At 40.6% G+C, this 18496-nt stretch overlaps 1 protein-coding gene across 8 annotated transcripts in view; it reads left to right on the forward strand.

The window, feature by feature from the left end:
* Nucleotides 1–18496, forward strand: part of SH3D19 (SH3 domain containing 19) — a 141520-nt gene that overhangs the window by 84389 nt on the left and 38635 nt on the right. For 4 of the 8 annotated variants that reach the window (XM_059721989.1, XM_059721987.1, XM_059721990.1 and 1 more), the window contains 4 exons: nt 3261–3297; nt 8646–8793; nt 9064–9265; nt 10308–11303. In XM_059721989.1, the coding sequence (XP_059577972.1) occupies nt 3261–3297; nt 8646–8793; nt 9064–9265; nt 10308–11303 (1383 nt within the window). Of the gene's footprint in view, nt 1–2136; nt 2178–3260; nt 3298–8645; nt 8794–9063; nt 9266–10307; nt 11304–18496 lie in introns of all 8 variants that reach the window. The other 4 variants (XM_059721994.1, XM_059721993.1, XM_059721992.1 and 1 more) reach the window with 2 other exon arrangements.

Consider the following 18496-nt stretch of genomic DNA (forward strand, 5'->3'; position numbering starts at 1 on the left):
CCAGTTAAAACATAAGAAAAACATTGTTTTTCTTAAGAGCAATGAAGTGAGAGTGGACAAAGGACTACTTATTTTTCTTCACTAACTACAATGTATCAAGTTTTTATTTGTCTACTACTTCTAAATATATATCCATGGAAGTGTCAACACTTCTGTAGTAGTGAATGACTGAGCTAAAATAAGGGAGGCAAACATTTTACCTGGAAATATGCAACATGGGGTAGAAAGAATTATGTTCTCATTTGTTTCCCTATGAAAAGTATGCTGTTTTGAACATAAAAATACCAACATTTGTAATGTGCAAATTGAATATGTGAGGACAAAAATAGAAGGGCACTCTTAAAGGTGCTCCACAAAGGAAAAACTTGTCATTTTCCTACTATAAGGTTGGTCTGAGAGACCTGAAATAAATGTTTTGTTGTTAAAAAATCCTGTTAGGTTTTTCTGTTAGAAATCCAAGTCTTGTGTACCCTAGATGTATCTGGTTGCTTTTAAAATATCAAAATAATGAATTCACAAGGGTTATAATACTGAAAGTTGAGACACTTAGAAAAAAGGAATTTCATTTTTATTAACATCTGTTCAACTCCAAAAATGTATTATGGTCTTCATCACTGTAAAATCTGCAGGGCTCCCAAGTATTTAAGATTAGCACACAATTGCCAGTCTCTTCCTCCTTTGCATAGTAGAGTAAACTTGAAGAGGTGGTGTTTTTGTTGAGTGGGTGGGGTTACCTCAATTTGTGAGATCTTTTGAAAGAGTTTAATTTGCTCTAGAATGGTCTGAGATATCTGGTCCTCTTTTTTGTTAGCTGCAGAGGCCATCAGAGATCTGTCTCCTTCATTTGGGATCCTCCCCTTTTGGTTGCTAGTGTCATTTGTTGTTGCAGTGGAATGTAGTTTTCAGGTGGATTCTTGGTTAAACAGGGAGAAGCCGTCACACAGGAAGCTGAGGTGAGTCTCAGGGAGGACTTTGAATATTAGGCCTTGATTTTGTAAGTAGCCAGCTGGGAGCATGTGAGGGTCAGATGTTCAGCCTGTGTGCTGATGGGTATTTCATGCTGGTTGAAGAGAGAGGTCTCTCTGTTCTGGTTGGAAGATAAATCTAACAAGGGGAATGTGCTTTTTTGTTGCCTGTGTGAGTAAAGGACAAGAAGCTCAGGGTAGTTCTCTTACTGGGAATGAGAAGGGTTGCAAATTAACCTAAGAATCTGATCTAGCTTCTTAGGAGATGGGTCAGGCTTCCCCTTCTCCCTCCTCCCCCCAGTATGCAAATCTTGTATTGCATCTGTTGATTAAAGGAAGAAGACAAGGCAGTCTAGGCACTAAAGCACTTCCTAATATTAATATATACATTCAAATAATTACCTGGCAGGGGAAATACCATGACCACGATGGTGGAAATACCCTGATGAGGTAATGTAGTTAAAATGGTACTGAGTAGTGGAGGGTTGCACCCTTGTCTACTTGCGGACAGGACTCCCTATGAGAGCCTCATAGTTAGCTTCCCACTGTCCAGCTTCCAGTGAGAAGATCTTGGTGACATGCTAACTTTTTCGAAATGGGAGACTTCTCCCTAACTTCCTCCTATGGCCATCTGGCCAAGGGCAAGCCATACTCAGGAGCATCCAAACCCCAAGCTTTCAGCCTTGGGCCTTCATGTAGGATGTCTGCCAATGGATTTGAAAGCATCTGAAGCCCCAGGTGGGAGTGGAGGACGTTTGCCAATAGTAGGACCATATTTGGTTCTCAAATGACTCATGGATTTGGAATTGATTTGGATGATTTGACCTGAAAATTTTTCCTTAAAAAAATCACAAAACATTTCAAATTGGACTGCTTTTTCAGTTGAAAACAAAAAAAGTAATACAGTTGTTCTTTCCTTCTTCAGGGCAGTTTGTAAGCTCCTGTTGCTTGCTCCAGTACTAGAAATGATGTCTAGTTCTATTAGGTTTGATTTTTTTTAAACAAACTGTAATTTGACTGTTCCTTTACTAAACTAGAATCTGCACTATCCTTGTGTGACTAACAATGCACACCCAGCTGATCTTGGCTATTGGCATATCAGGAACTTGGTTAGTTATTTTTCTTCCTTCACTCTCTTCCTCTGCTGTAACTCCTTCTTTTTTTCCTTTAGCACTCATGAATAGTGCACATCAAAAATGCTTCGTGGAAGAGGTATGTTTGTGACCCAATGGTGCCATCTTTTCCAAGTGGTGATTACAACTATGAATCTGTGGGCAGTTGTCAGCTTTAGCACAATAATTCTTCACATCTTCCTAAATAATGCTTGCTATGCAAAGATTCCTCCAGAGGCTAACTTCTCATCTTCTTTTCTTTTTTTTTCTTTTTTATTCCAATAAACCAAATTAAATAAAGCTAAAGTGGCCATTAAAAATTATTTGAATATAGATATGATAAAATGAAGATTTTGTGTTTATGATTTAATTATGTTGTAGAATTCAAAATGCAGTGGGTGTAAAAATGCAAGTTACCTAACTTAGCCACTGAATGGTCAAGTTATTTTCTTTAAATGTGATTAATTAAATACTTAAAAATGTATACTCCAAAAAGTAGACATTGAATAATCGGAGTAACTTTTTAATAAGAAATATTAAACAGATGTCTAGTACACCCAGCAAACTGAAATAGCTCACCAGGTAAAATAACTTGTATCTTTTTAATCCCCTGCCATTAGTCCAAAACACCAAAAATTAAAAAACGTTGTATTTGTTGTTTTAAAGTAAGTTAAAAAAACATCAAGCCTAGGAAAGAAACTGACAAAAGCCAAGTAGGACAAAGTTAAGATTTGTCATGCTGTTCTTAATTCATAAATATTTGAAGAATAAGAAAGCCATAAAAGTATGTCCCTGCCATTTGCTTTTGTTAGTTTTATAGCCTTTTTGTTGTTTTAAGCTTAATGATGTGTGTTTAATATTGTGATAGAACAGTTTTGGAGGTTTCTCCCTGCAAGTTGTTTTTGGAGTCACACAACGTGCCCTAAGAGATTATTAAAGCCCAATGTGTTTTGAGTTAATATAAACATTGCTGAAGAATGGCTTCAGCTATTGGAAACTTTTCCTTTTAATACAAATAATTTTTATTTATATATGGCCACTTTTAGAATGTCTAGTTTATGATTACATTTGATCCATAATCAGTTATTTTTATGATGGCTTGGTAAGCATTTTGCTATTGGTTTCTTCATTTTGTAGCCGTAAGTGTCCATATTAACTCTTGTTTTTTGCTCTTTTTTAACAGCTTCTCGGACTGGTTCTGAGCATCAGAGAGAGAGAAGGTATGACATAAGTCATTTGTATTACAAACACATGTTTTTCTTGTATTTGGGTTAGAGGTTGTTTCTCATGGCTTTCTTTTATGGTTTTCCTTTCTGTTTCTTTGTCTTAAAACACTGATGACTGGAACAAAACAAAATAATAGGTTTGGCTTGAAAATCACAGGCATTTAAAAAGATTGGGGAGTGTTGTCTTTTTGTTTTGTTAGTTTTTCAAAACTATTTTGGAACCCTATTCCTTTCTCATTGCCCCATTTGGGTGGGAACATTTCATATGGAAAGTATACACATAGATGTCTCTCCCAATTTTTACAGGGGAAGGAGGAGGTCACAGTTTTCCTGTCCTAACTCCTGGAGTAAGGGAGCAGTCTTGCATTACTGATTCTTTTTAAAATGTTTTATTGAAAAAATATATATGGCACTATTTTTCTACTAGGGTACACTAGGCTATTGAGCTGCTGTACTGGATGCTCCCTCAGATTGGATAATTCAGTGGCTAATCAAGGCACAACATTCAGTAATTTGCTGATGTACTTTTCAAGCTTTTTATTCTACAGACAGCTTCAAAACAGAAAGAAATTGTAGATCACACACTCCTTCTAGTACTTTAGATTGAGAGCTAGTTAAAAGACAGGAAGCAAAGGGTAGAGTTAAATGACCACTGTTCAGGAAAGCAGGTTAGAAGTGGGTTCCCACAAAAAACTGTGCTGGGACCAGTATTATGTTAAGCGTTTTCATCAATGACTTGGAAATGGTGGTACACAGTAAAGTCTTCAAGTTTGCAGATGATACTAAATTATTCTGGGTTTTTAATCCCAAAATGATGAAGAGGAACTGTAGAAGAAAGATCTTGCCAAGCTGAGTGAGCAAAAAAAAAATGTCAGGTGAACTTCAGTGTTGACAAGTGCAATGTAATGTGCATAGGGGGAAAAAAAATCAATTATACACATTCAGTGCTGCGATCTGAACTAGCTGTTATGATTCAGGAAAGAGGCCTTGGAGTCCTTCTAGATCCCTCAAAATGTCCGCTGAATATTCAGCAGCAACCAAAAAAGACAAATGTTGGACATCATTACAAGAAGTGAAAACAAAATGGATGACATCATCATGCCACTATACAAATACATGGTGTACCCACATCTTGAATACTGTGATCAGTTCTGGTCTCCCCATTTCAAAAAGTGTGTAATAGAATTAGAAAAAGTGCAGAGAAGGGCAGCCGAGATGGAGCAGTCGAATAGCCAGGAGAGATTAAAAAGGCTAAAGCTCTTCAGTTTGGAAAGGAGATGGATGAGGGGGATATGATAGAGGTGTATAAAATTATGAAGGGTGTAGACCAGGGGTGGGCAATTATTTCAAGTGGAGGGCTGCTTAAAGAGTTTTGGTGAACTTCATGAGTAGCCCCACCCCTTGACAGTTGCCCTGGCCCCTTGTTGCCATCTTGGGACCAGAAGTGCCATCCCCTAACCCCTGACCATTGCCACCAGAAGTCCTTCTCCTTAACCCCCAGAAATACTCCCGGGGGGGGGGGGGGGTTGCCATCTTATAACCAGAAAAATACCAAATTCTACACTAAAAGTCAAACACCTACTATAACATTTTAATTTTATTGCAAAAAAGATTTTTTCATGATTTGTGTTTGCATAGTGTATATACAGGTGATTGCATAATAACTCAAAAATAAATTTTAGGTTTGTATATTGTGGTGTGTATGGTGAGGTGGGGGGTTGTGATAGGATGTGGGGGAGTTGTGAGGGGGTGTGGCTGTGTGTGGGTATGTTGGGGGGGAGCCGTGCCCTGCCGGCGCCTGCACCGAGTGCACCACCTGCTGCTGCACCATAAGGGGAGTGCGGGGGGTCCCCATACCCCCCCAACCTCCCTCACACCCATACCCTGCCCCTACAACCCCCCACATATATACAACCCCCCAACATACCCTATCTGAAGCTTCTCTCCGGTGCTGTGCAGCCCTGGCCGGGAAGGCACCTGGCTCTAGCACGTGGGGCTTCCCTCCCTGCTGTGCGAGTGCAGAGGCTGCACGTGAGTGGCAGGGAGTGCCGGCGATACAGACAGCTGGGGGGAGGCTGTGCTCCTCACTGCGATGTGCAGTGTTGGCCAGAGCCATGCCCCGCTGGTGCCTGTGCCCTGAGCTCCCCGCCTGTTGGTGCTCCCACTGCCACTGTCTGCCAGGGCTGTGTGCCATGGGGGGAATGTGGAGGGTCCCCCCACATACCTACTACTCTCCCTCACACCCACATGCTGCCCACCCCAGCTCTGCACTGCCACCGCCCCCTGTCCCCCTAGGCACAGTCTCCACTCTGTTGCCAGCTCCAGTCCCATACTCCAGGCTTCCTCCCAGCTACAGTCCCACCCCCACTGCTTCCTTACCTACTGCCCAGAGCTAGCAGGAGACTGGGGAAGCAAACAGGTCCTGGGGGCTGTGGCGGCAGCAGCCCCACACACAAGTTTCACACTGGCCGGTTGGGCCCTTCTGCCCACGAGGGTGGGAGCAAGGCAATAGGGTACGTTTTTGGGGCTACACTTTATTGGGGGGGCCCCCATAGGCCAGGTGAAAGTGGTTGGTGGGCCAGATCCAGCCCATGGGCTGTATTTTGCCCACCCCTGGTGTAGACAAAGTGCCAGAATACTGGAAGTAGCGGGTAGCCACTGAAATTCGTAGGAAACATTTTTTAAACTACCAAGATAAATTACTTTTTTATGGAACCCATAGTTAACTCGTGGAACTCATTGCCTCAGGAGGTTGTAGAGTCAGATAGTAAAGTTGGTTCAAAAAAGGGACTAGAGAAATTAATGCATGCCGGACCTGTTAATACCTATTAAACAGAACAGTCACTGATGTTCCATAGATTGCAGCCTGAAAACTGATACCCAGTGTGCAATTCTGTATCTGAGCACTGGTGGATTGGAACACATCCCTCTTGTTAGGGAACCTGTTTATATTCTGAAGCTTTTATTAGTGTTATTTATACTGTGGTTAGTTGTGAATGATCACATGAATCTTTTGGCGTCTACTGCTCCCTGATTGGATAGCTATACAGAAACTTCTAACATGAGCACTCTTCTGTGAAGCCTTGAAATTAGCTTTCTGTGAATATTCATGTTACTTCAAATACAGTCTATGAATGCTTTCAGCAAATGAACACAAGCAGCATAGCTGAAGCAAATTGATTTAAAAAAATGACTTAATGTTCACAGAAAATTTCTTGCAGCTTTCTGCAAGTTCTGCTTGTAATAGTGTGACACACACAGGAATCCAGACATCATTAAACTAATTTTGCATTTATATTTTCTTACTTCGGGCTTAAAGAGATTGAAAGACTATGCATATATAACCCTGGAATGAACTCTGTTTAGTCTACTATCTAGATTTCTAGTAGACAACATTTTTTCTAAAATCTGTTTTATTGTTTCCATTATTTCTACAAAGTAGTTAATAATACATGGCATCTAATAATGGCTTTCTTAGAAGATCCCAAAGCACTTTCTACCACTTCACTGAAGGAACAAACTGAGGGACAGAGAGCCTTATCTAGTAAAGTACTTCAGCTGAATCCTAACTTGAAGATCGTGAATACTCTCATTTAAGTCAGTAAAGCAACTCCTTTGCTTAGTTAAGCTCTTAAGTGCCTTGCTAAATAGTGGGCTGAATGCTACAGTCAGAAAGCTTAAATGTATTAATGATTTGGATCGGGGCTGTCCAACTGGCAACCCAGGAACTGCATGCGGCCCATGAGGGGTTAAATTGTGGCCCGCAGACGCTTACTCAGCCAGTGCTCCTCCCATTGCTCCAGTTGCAGCAGCAACTCTCCCTCCCCTTCTCCAGCTGCCCCTTCCTATCTCCACCCCAGGGGCAGAGCTAAGGGTGAGTCTAGGTTGCCTAGGGGAGGAAAGGGGGGATCATGTCCATATAGTACAGCAACTGGGGGGGAGTGACTGGTGCAGTTGTGGGGGTGCCCAGTGAAGCCAGAAGGGGAGGGAGTGAGAATCCTTGCAATGCGCAGCCCAGTGACGCAGGTGGTGGTTTAAAGTACCACAAAAAAAAAAAGCTAAAATGATAAAATCAGCTGATAATGTGGATACACAGATGCAATTTAGCTAGCTTAATGGCGATTTCTGTCACATAGACACAGGAAAAGTGTAACATAGAAACAAGAGAGGCATCACATGGACAAGCGCCCTCATATCTCACTTGGTGCAAACCCTGCTGGTGAACCCCTCAGGGGCTTAGAAATTGGACAGGCCTGATTTCAAGGGTGGGATTTAGTGCACACTTACAAAATTTGCAGAGGACACCAAGCAAAGTTGCAGATGCTCTATAAGGCAGGGTCAGGATTCAGAATGACTTTGATAAGCTGGAGAAATGGTCTGAAGTCAATTACATGAAATGCAGTAAGGACAAGTGAAAAGTGCTGCACTTTGGGCAGCACAATTACAGATTGGGGAATGACTGGTTAGGCTCTACTACTGAAGAAAAGGACTAGGGGTCATAAGATGAATATGAGCCAAGAGCGTGCTCTTGTTTCCAAAAAGAGCCTTGTTTAAAAATTCAGTATAGGACTGTATTAATAGAAGTGTCACTGGCAAAATGAAGGAAAGTAATTCTCCCACTCTGTTCAGCACTGGTGAAGCCTTACCTGGAGAACTGTGTTCAGTTTTGGGCCTCTTACTTCAAGAAAGATGTGGAGAAATTAGGAAGAATCCAGTGTAGAGCAACTAAAATGAGGTCTTGGAAACATTTATGAGGAAAAAAACCTTAAAAAACCCTGGGATTATTTAGTTTGGAGAAGAGAAGAGTGAGTGTGCATTTAATAGCACCCTTCAAATACCTGAAGTTATATATAACGAGGATGGAGATAGACTATTCCCTGTGACTACAATAATAGTTCTGAATTATAGCAAGGAAAATTTAGGCTGGATGTCAGGAGGAACCGTCTCATAATGAGAGTAGTTAAACATTGAAACAGGCTATTCAGTGAGGTTGTGGAATCTCTATCATTGGAATATTTTGAGAACAGGATAGACAAATGCTTGGCTGGGATGGTTTAGGCAGGAATTACCTTGCCTTAAGCAGGGAATTAGACTAGATGACCTCCTGGGGTCCCTTCCAGCCCTACTTTTCTATGATTCCAGGAAGTGAGTCATTTTGAAGTTATGTAAGTACCTTTTTGGTGCCCGGCAGGGGGGGCAGGGGCAGGGATTATGAATGGAGCTCAGGTGTCTTGACTTTCATGTCTGTGCTTTAACTATTTGGAAACTTAATGTTCTTTCAGAGGATATTTAAGCCATCATTGTAAAACTTGTTATTCAGCCATTGCCCCCACCTCTTTCAGACGTCCTGAGATTACGATAGTTGCTGCAGAACCCCTCAGGCCATCTTCCTGGTTTCCAGGTGGAAGTCATATCACGCCACAGGGATTAGGATTCCCACCTACTACCTGCCAAGCCCAGTGGAGGACAAGTGAGCTTGTTCCAGCTGAGGTGAGCAGATATAGGTATATGTATGAAAGACATTTATTTGATTTTTATTATAAAGTTAAAAGATGCTCAGTTGAAAGCATCAAAAATACCATACCTTATGGTGCCCTTGAACTTGATGTGTTACCATCTATGAAAAAGACAAAAAAATAGTTTTGGGGGATTTGGGTTTTTTTAAATTTGCACGTGTTAATGTAAAACGTTCAAATTCATAATAGTTTCTTTAGTCTTTGTATTTGGGCTTGTTAATATTTTTATTCCTCTGTTTTGTAGCTTCCACCATCTTATGAGCAAGTGATAAAAGAAATCAACCAAGTGCAAGTTCATACTACAAATAATAATAATGCTGCTGCTTCTAGACCTACCACTACTTCTGCTACACAGACTGACTTTCCAGAGGAAATAATCAGTCATTTGTCAAACAGTAATGTTAAAAACAACCTGTTTACTATCTGTGAATCTGAAAGTGCTCCAGGTAAGTGTTTTGTTGTTAGAGACTTCATAAATTATATTCTGAGGATGTTGTACAAACACCATAGTAAATGTTAATACATTAAATAAAAATATTTCATTTATGGGGCTAGGTTTAGCTGTAAGTTATAGTTACTTCTAAAATCTGATGACCTGACATTACACTGAATCATAACTAAAATTTGTTGTTCTTTATAGTATGCTGGGCTGTGTTATATCTGTCAGTGTCTTTCACAAAACCATTACAAGTCTTTGTCCAATTCAGTGGTACTGGGCAATTGCCATGGTTAAACAAGTCCAAAATCAGCCTGATGTAGCAGGGTTGGTATAGGTCACAACTGAATAATATATACTGTGGATTTGGAAATTTACAGTACTGTTTCATGCTCTAGCCAAAAACCTCTCTGTTTCATGCTAAAAAACCATCAGATTTGTGAAATATATACATAAATAAATATATATCTATATCTTGAGATATATATACATCTATATCTCTATAGATATATACACACATACATATACAGGTTTCCCTCGCCAACCATGGTTTTGAGTATCCATGCTTAATATTCTATATACCATTTTGGCTACCCCAGTATACAGTTTTGAGTAACCATGGTTTTCCGTGGCCACGCATCAGCGTGCCACCTGCCATTTTTCCCATAAGCCTTTTGTTTTGCCAACCATGGTTTTACAACCACAGGAACTTTCAGGAACCTAACCCCAGCAGTTGGCGAGGGAAACCTGTGTGTGTGTATTTTGACTTCTGATGGTTCTTTACATCTGTTGAAATAAACCTTAACAAAGTAATTTTGGATTCATAACTTTCAGGTTCATGCATTTTAGAAGTGAGTAGTTCCCTTTTGAAGGGTTTTTTTGTCCTATTTATAAGGAATAATCACAAATGTAATGCAAGCAACAAAGATTTCTGAGTGAAGCCACTTAGGGGGCTTGCGGCCAGAATAGTTACCCAGGCCAAATTATGTATCTTAAATGCGTGTTTTAAGATGTATTAGAATACAGCATGAAAACTTTATTTCTTTTGTCAGCAGTGCAAAGTCCTCTCAAGCCTCCCAGACCTTCCTCATCTTTCTTGAATAGTAGTCCTTCAGAAAATGAGACTCCTCTAATTGTCCTTGAAGCATCTGAAGAACAGAATTGCCAAAAAAATCCAACTATTGTGATACGTCCAGTGCCAAAACCAAGATCTAAAGGCAATCTCAAACCTATAGTCAAAGCTACTCAAGGTGAAGCACAAGACAATCGGAAAGGAGAGAGCAAACCTACAGCTGAAAGGGAGGTCTCCCCAAATCAGCAACTGTCTCTCTTGGATGATAGCTTGAACAATCACGTGGTGGTGGACAGCATGAATGCAGAAAGAAACCAAAATAGTATTGTTTCAAGAATCAAAGTTTTTGAATCCCAAACAAATACTGATACCTCAGGATTATCCAAAAAGCCAGAAATTGCCCCAAGGTGTTTTCCCCAGAGACCTACAGTAACTGCAAAGAAGCCAGTAGTGGCTCCAAAGCCAGGGGCAAACAGGGTTTCAGGAGAGTGGGATTCATGGACTGAAAGGAAACCAAAACCTGTCTCCAGGGAGCTGCACCCTCAGCCTCAAGAAAGTGGGAGCAGTGTCGTAACCAAACCTGAATTGCCAAAGAAACCAAAGCCCAGCCTTGTAACGAGTACTAGTAATGATTTGCTTCATGTAAGGACTGGGTCAGCTTCAGAGAATGATGGACAGAAGAAATTCCCAGTTCCTGCTCCAAGGCCGCTTGTTCCTAAAAAGTCACTTTATTTAGAAAATCCTGACTCTTCTTCAGCCTTACTAAAACCAGTTTCTGCTGTTCCCAGACTCTCTGTACATACCCAAGCAAAAGCCTTTCAGTCTGTGGGAGAGTTGTCTGCAACCAGTGTCCCAGCACCTACTTTGCAAAGTAAACCGGATGAGGAAGGAGATCTAATTAGTTTTGATGATGATGTTTTGCCTCCTAGTTCAGTTAGTGCAGGTAAAGAATGTATCAGTTCTGAAGCAGCTGCAGGTAAGCATAATTTATAAGGAAAGAACATTAAAAAAATTATAATTTAGGTACATGTAATCCTGCATTGTGTATTCATAGCAGCAAATTGGTGTGTGTAGAATTCTATCGTTCCTCTTATGTTAAGCTTCCCGTGAAATTACCTAGACTTGGAGACCCAAATAGCTGACCAGTAAGGTTTCCAGGCTGTGTTATTCTGAGAACATGCCAGCTGGATTTATAACTTAATAGCTTGAAAAATAAAAATTATACAAAAAATATATATATTCTAACTACCCCTTTTAGAATGTATCACAGTCCCTCCTGGGCACTGGAGACATCTTGGCATTTGCTATCTAATCTATCTAGGCCTGGCGTTTGGGCACCTGTGGTTCATAGTACATTGCTCCTGGGCAATAGTGTACACACAGGTATTTATTTTTCATTATGTCAAATAGAGAAGCAGCAGTGTCCATTGTGGTTTCATAGATTGGGACCAAACAGACTCAAATTCTGTGTCCCATTTGCTATTACTCATTTGCTGTTTTTCATACATAGTGTCTGTTGTTTATACAGCTATAAGTTTCTTAATTAATACATCCATGTGAAATTACTATTTTCACTTAAAAACTACTAGAGTGTATGAGTCAATTAAGGACTTGTGTCCAGTTTTTTTAAAGGAGAGGCTTTTTTGTGATGTCTTTTACTGAACCAGCTGTATAGTTGGGAGAGATGTTGGGCAAGTTTTGAGGCAAAAAGTGCCCTTAGGCCTATGCAATGGAATGTGCTGCAAAATAGCATAGATAGTAGTCCTTCCCTGCAGAAAAAATACTGTACTATGGAGGAAGAATATTAAGCTGAAGAAGGGCACTTTATGCCCAAAAGCTTATCCAGCAGTTCTGCCAACTATACAGTTGTCTAATAAAAGATACCACAAAAAAGCCCTTGCCTCTCACACATTTTCTGGACCATCACAGCTTCAACAACACTCCCACCCAATTTTGTAAAGGTATTCAGGCACCTCCATAGGTGCTGACAAACATGGGGAGGGGGAAGGAAAAAGTGCTTTACCGGAAGAAGCACCATGTTAATTTACAGATGCTGTGGAGCTGCGTCATAGATCAGATGGGCTTTTTGGCGCTTTTATCTAATAGTCGATTCAATTGGCTATTAGATAAAAATGCACCACTACAATGCCCAATCTATAAAGACGTTGGGTGAGTCAGGTCCAACTAACATGATGCCTCTTCTGGGCATCTGCTGAGCTTGGTGCAGGGGCGCGTGGAGTTTAAAGTAAAGCACCTTTTTTTCTTTTTTTTTTTTTTTTTTTTACATCTGTAAGCAGCCCATATGCCTAAGTACCTCAAGAGATGGATTTGTGATTCCCGTTGAAGTCTTGCAAACTCAGGTTTCTTCTCATCAGCATGTTCTGGTAGCAATCTGTCAGTGGGCCTTATAATACAATCATTTTCAAGCAGAATTCTCCATTGTAAACTGTGGGGAGGATTCTTCTTAAAAGCAATAGGATGGAAAGGCCCATGGTGTATGAGATCTATTTCTAAAAACATAAGAGATGGGAAATATATTGACAGAGAACGAGAAAGAAAGGCTATACATTTTTTAGCTGTTTAGCTTTACTTATTAGGCACTGCAGCTCTCTGAAAACAGATACATAAATAGTGCATTGCTGTCGTATTAAATCTATATTTATTAATTGCTGTGAGGGCCTGTGCTTTCATTATAATTTGTGTGCTGAATAATTAGATCAAGTTTTTTATTTACTACCTCTTTCTTTCTCTTTACTGAGGCAGTAACTTGAGGGCAGATTTAGGAAAGAAACTGTGGAAGGTTCTTGCAAGTTATAGTTCAATACTGCTGAGAATGACAACATACATAATGTATTTTGGGAACTGCTTTGATGCATTTGCTAACAGACTACTTTTTAAGGGCTGATTCTGTTTGCAATGGAATATGTTGCAAAATAGCATAGATAGGAGTCCTTCCCTGCAGGAAAAGTTTTGTGCCTTGGAGAAAGAGAATCTTGAATGACTCAGGAAATACTTCCTAGTACCTTCCAGGAAAATTAGGACTGGTGATGACAGACTATGAATGGAGCTGTGTCCATTCGTGTTTGCCCAGAGGGGCTTTCACTACAATACAGAGTAGCCACTGTGCACATGAAGGTCTCAGAAATAGAACTCCAAAGCAGATAAAACAAAAAAGACAACATTGATTTTTTTTCAGATGAACAAAAGAACAAAGATAGACAAATTAGAGGTGCCCTCACAAAGAGGCAAAATTCTTATATTTAAAAATACATAACAAGGCAAATAAAATCTTAGCTACACATACATGCTACAGAGTTCCCCAGCTGTTTAGAAAGGTTAAATAAATATTAAATCTCACATTTGAACCAAAATCCTGTGATCCCACTGAGTGTTGCTAGAGGAAACAGTACTCGCCTGGATAACAGAAAGAGCACTACCCTGTTTATCTTTTTGATAGCTAAACTGTTCCTTTTCATAGGTAAAGATAACATATTTCAGTTTTTTATGGTTAACATTTAGTTGCATGATCCAAAATTTAATTTAACAGATGAATAGTTGTCAGACTCCTCCCAGAAGTAGCTGGAATGATTTTATTAACACAGCAAGAAGGCTTCTTTGCTCACCCCATCCTCATCTGCTAAAGAGAAAAGGATCTGACTGTGTTCGTGCTTGACACCAGTGCAAATAAGGATTACCTCCAAAGAAAGCAATACATTTTCCAAGCTGTTTTGCAGTCAGGATCACAAGCTCATTTCCTATTTCTTCTATTTGTGTCTGGTAATACATGGTGTTATTTCCAGCACTGTCTTGACAAAAGATCCACAGAAAACCTGCCTACTTGTTAAAAAATAAAATAAAATCTGGTGACATATTGCACTGATATTAGGTATTCTCCATGTTTCCATAGGAGCCTCTTTGGATTTGCAAGATGAATCCACAGTGAAATGCTTTGTAAGGGCAGGAAAAGCAGCTGTAATCTTGCTCCCAATTTCCCAGACCTTTGGATTTATTATGAATAATGACATAGCAAAATGACAGGGCTCCACTTGTTGCTATGACAACCCTAGAACAGTCTTCTGAGCAGTGTTTGAGATGCAGCACTAACCACTTGTTTGTAAAAGTCCAATTTTAAATAGAAGATTTTAATGTGCAGAAATTTTAATACTTTTGAAATGCAACTGGAATCTGTTTGTCTGCGAGTTCAATTATCGGTGTTACAATTAGGGCTACACTGCTGCTTTGGCTAAAGGCGCTGCAAATGTAACACAGGGAACAGTTTTACAGACAGAAAGTGAGTTAAGCAAAATACACCACTTGATGAAACACTCTGGTTCCACAAAAAAATTCAACTAGCTTGCTTAAAAACTAGTTCAGCTATCAATGACATGATCTTTCTGTAGAGAAAAATAATTCCCATTTTGCAATGGAGGATCGAGGTACAGAGAGATTCAGCTCTGACTTTTGAGAATGCCTGACACCTCCAATGCCAGTGGGGTTCAGTTGGGAGCATTGGATGCTCAGACCTCTTTGAAAATCAGGTCTTGTGCAGGTTCTATCAGAGCCTTTAATATGACCCAGTTCTCTGGAGTCTTAAGTCTACCCCAAAGGTACCCCCGAGGTTTTTGTTCACATAACAAGAAGACTTGAGATCAAGTCAACCAGTCAAAATGTCTAGGCATCTAAGAGAAACTCCTTTAATAAAAGTTTGCAGCATTCAGGCCTTTTAATATATATTTCCAACAGTGTCCAGGGAGTCTTCGCAAGTATTGGATACTTGGAAGTTTTAGTCATCTTCCAGATCAGTAATGCCTCTAACCAATTTGTTATGGAAACGAGTTGTAGACTCCAGGCCCCACTGAAGTTCCAAGACCAGAACAGGCTGTTACTGTTGTTATTTCTGTCACACCAGTGTTGGCACTGCCTGGTCAGGCAAGGACACATGCCCCTAGTCTTGAAAGGTTTGTGAATTATTGAGGAGTCTTATGCAAGTTTTGTTCATGAATGCAAAGTAAGTTAGTTTATTATTTAAAGTGAGGGTGCTCAAACCCAAACCCATGGCATCTGGTCTGCAGAGCTCCCCACAGTTTGGGAAATTTGGTGGTGGGGGAGCAGTGGGAATTAATACTGCCACATATCCCCTGCTGACAAATTTGCAAAGTCCGTGAGGCCAGATCCAGACTGGACTGTGGCCTCTCCCCCCGCACAGCTGAATTGATACCCAATCCCCACCTCATACAGCATTTGGTATGCCCATGCCCCTTCCCCCTCCCCTCTTTCCCCCTACCACCACATGGTCAGATCGGGGCTGGGCCACATCTGAATCCAGCCCACTGGCTGAATCCAGCCCACAGATGGACTGGGAACAGTCCATCTGTTCCACAGGGCAGAAAGGTTGGGTTTAAATAGAAACCTTCAGATAATTTTACATAGGAAGGCTACATTGTTTTAAACTTCCTGTTTGGACAGTTAGATTCACACCTTTATAAAAATGCCTGCCTACTCACTGCTTACTATATTCCAGATACAGTCGCCTTCAGTTTATCCAAATGACAAGAAAAAAAGAATTTATTCAATTTGTAGATTTAGGGTAGTCTCTTGTTTGCCTGTTAGGAGAGAACTTCATTTCATTAGCTTCATCCCATCAGTATTACCATTTTAAAGAAGCGAGTGTCTGCTGCATTCCATATCTTACTAGTTTCTCAGTTTTGTCTCCAGGGAAAACTAAGAGAGACTACAATTTTTTTTTCATGAAATCAAGGACTCTTCTCTCCTTGTGAAATACATAGCAGCAACCATGTATGACATGGTTTCAGTTCTTTGCTCAAAGGAAAATCTAATTCAGAAGATTTGCTAATGTTAGCATTTGAATATTCCCAAGTTACTTAAAAACATATGGTCTGTGATGTATATATATGTAATAAAAGATCCAGAATTTTTATAAGTGTTTCTAGCAAGTTCTCTCCAGGCCTAACGTCAGAAGAACATAGTTTAATGAGTATTGAATCTCCAGCCACATCCTGCAGTTTCATAAAGGAGTGAATCAACAAAGCCTTTCATCAGGCACTCAAGTCTCATCTGCTTAAATCTGTCACAGGGCTAGCCACTGAAAGTTTCTGTGGAAGTAGGGGAGGAAGAAATTCTCCTTTATAGGACTCAAAGTTTATGTTTACATGGTGCAATACAGTGCAGTGGAGAGATTATTGAGCCAGCTCAAATTTAGTTCTGGAGCAGGAAGCAGTGTAGTTTTGTTGGTAACACCATTAGGCTTGTTCCTGGACCTTAGGTAAGATCTTTGCCTGGCACTGCGCTGTGCTGCGCTGCACTGCGCTGTATATACATTTATTTGCACTGTGTAGATATACCCAGAGACAACAAAACTACTTCATGGCTGCAAAACTAGTGACCCCTTCTTCCAGGGGTGTGCAATGGTTCATCAGCTGGCTAAATCTATTCTTCCAAAAATGCTGGAATGCTGAGAAATTAAAGAACAATTTAAAGAAGAAATTCATGAAGAATTCATTAAGCCAGTGGGTGTCAAAGATATAGCCTACAAACCAGATCTGGCTATATCATCTGGCCTGTATGGCTCTTGGAAAAAATGGGAATTCAGGGACAGGACGCACAGCCATATTCCAGTATATGGAATGTGTATCATCCCCTTCCCGTCCCCACATTGGGGATGTTTATCATTGACAGAGGGCAAGCAATGGGTGTGTTAATCTCCATAGCTCTGGCACCTGCAGTGGTTTTGCCCCTGTTGCTCATCCCGCCACTGGAAGTGGGTCTAGACCTGGCCAAGGTTGAGCCCTGAGATTTGGATCTGGTGGGGGAGCCAAAGGATTTTAACACCTCTGCTTTAAGCTATGCTTCAGGCTCTATGCAGGTTACAGACCCCTGCGCAAGCTCCTGAAATCCTGACTTGCCAAACAGATTTAGATCCTACCATTCTTATTGTCCTTTAACTATTGCAGGGAAAGCGAGCGTTAGGTAGGAATTTTCATGTCAGAGGTTTGCAAAATGTATTGTGTTAAAAACTGTATATGTTGGGATAGCAAAGTATTTTCAGCAACATTATACCATGGAGCACCAAGCTAACTTTTGTTCAGTATTGTTTCCATTGTGGTCTGGTTCTTGAACCCCCAACCATATTTCTGTTGGGTTTTTTTTGGTTGGTTTTGTGGGGAGGGGAGGTGGTTAATGTCTGTCATCCGAGTGTTGGATAGGCACAGTTCTACACAGGCTAAAGTGGTTTCACTTGCCTTTTCCTGTTCTCTGTTCCCTGTCTGTTCAGAGCCCCCCTGCCTCTTCACTCTATCTGAAAAAACTGCCATTATCTTTTTCTTTTTTTTTGCGTAAAGAACATATCATCTGACCTGCAGGGTTCCTGGTGTGGCTGGAAATTCAGGGCATTTTTACACATGCTGAGGGGTGGAGGGGGCGCATTTTAATTAGAGTGATTCTCGGGAGCCATTCAAATTAAAATACTCGCAGCATTTCGTGTATTTCTTGTCCTGCGTTTCAAAATGTCAGTGGAGGTGCTTTAACTAAAGCCCCCACCATCATTTTGAAATGTGGGGTTGCTGAATACATGAGATGCTGCAGCACACTGGAGCGTTCTGATTGGAACGCGTTGGAGCACGTGTATAGGTGCTGTCAGAGCAGGGCCCGCAGCTGAATTCCAGCATCTAGAGCCCTGTTGGGGACGTGTATTGGTAGCAGAGGGACTAGCAATGGATTGCATTATACTGCCTCTTCATTATGTACTAACAATTACACCTTCAGAAAAGTAGCAGCCTCCTTCCTTTGCTGTGTCACCCTATTGTCTTTAGTGTTGAATGAAGGTGGTATAGGTGAAAAATCTCTCTTTCCCCTGAACCAGTAGAAGTAAAAGGAAATATATAGGCTCCTTGGATGCATCCTACCTCATTGCATACTTGAAGAATATACACAACAAAATATGCTAGCAAAGGGAAGCTATAAAATTGTTTTATTAGCAGACATGGAAAAGCCAGGCTCAAGAAAATGTGAGCAGTGGAAATTGTATGAAAAGATTATGAAAGAAAAATGATAGAAATCCATTGATATTAGTGTTGTGAAGGGTGCCTTGCAGATTAATTTACTGGTGTTGAGAAGCCCTAAGTGAGTGTATTAGCAATTCTCTGTTCACAC

This window comes from Alligator mississippiensis, chromosome 2, assembly GCF_030867095.1.
Source record: "Alligator mississippiensis isolate rAllMis1 chromosome 2, rAllMis1, whole genome shotgun sequence".
Lineage (NCBI taxonomy): Eukaryota > Metazoa > Chordata > Crocodylia > Alligatoridae > Alligator > Alligator mississippiensis.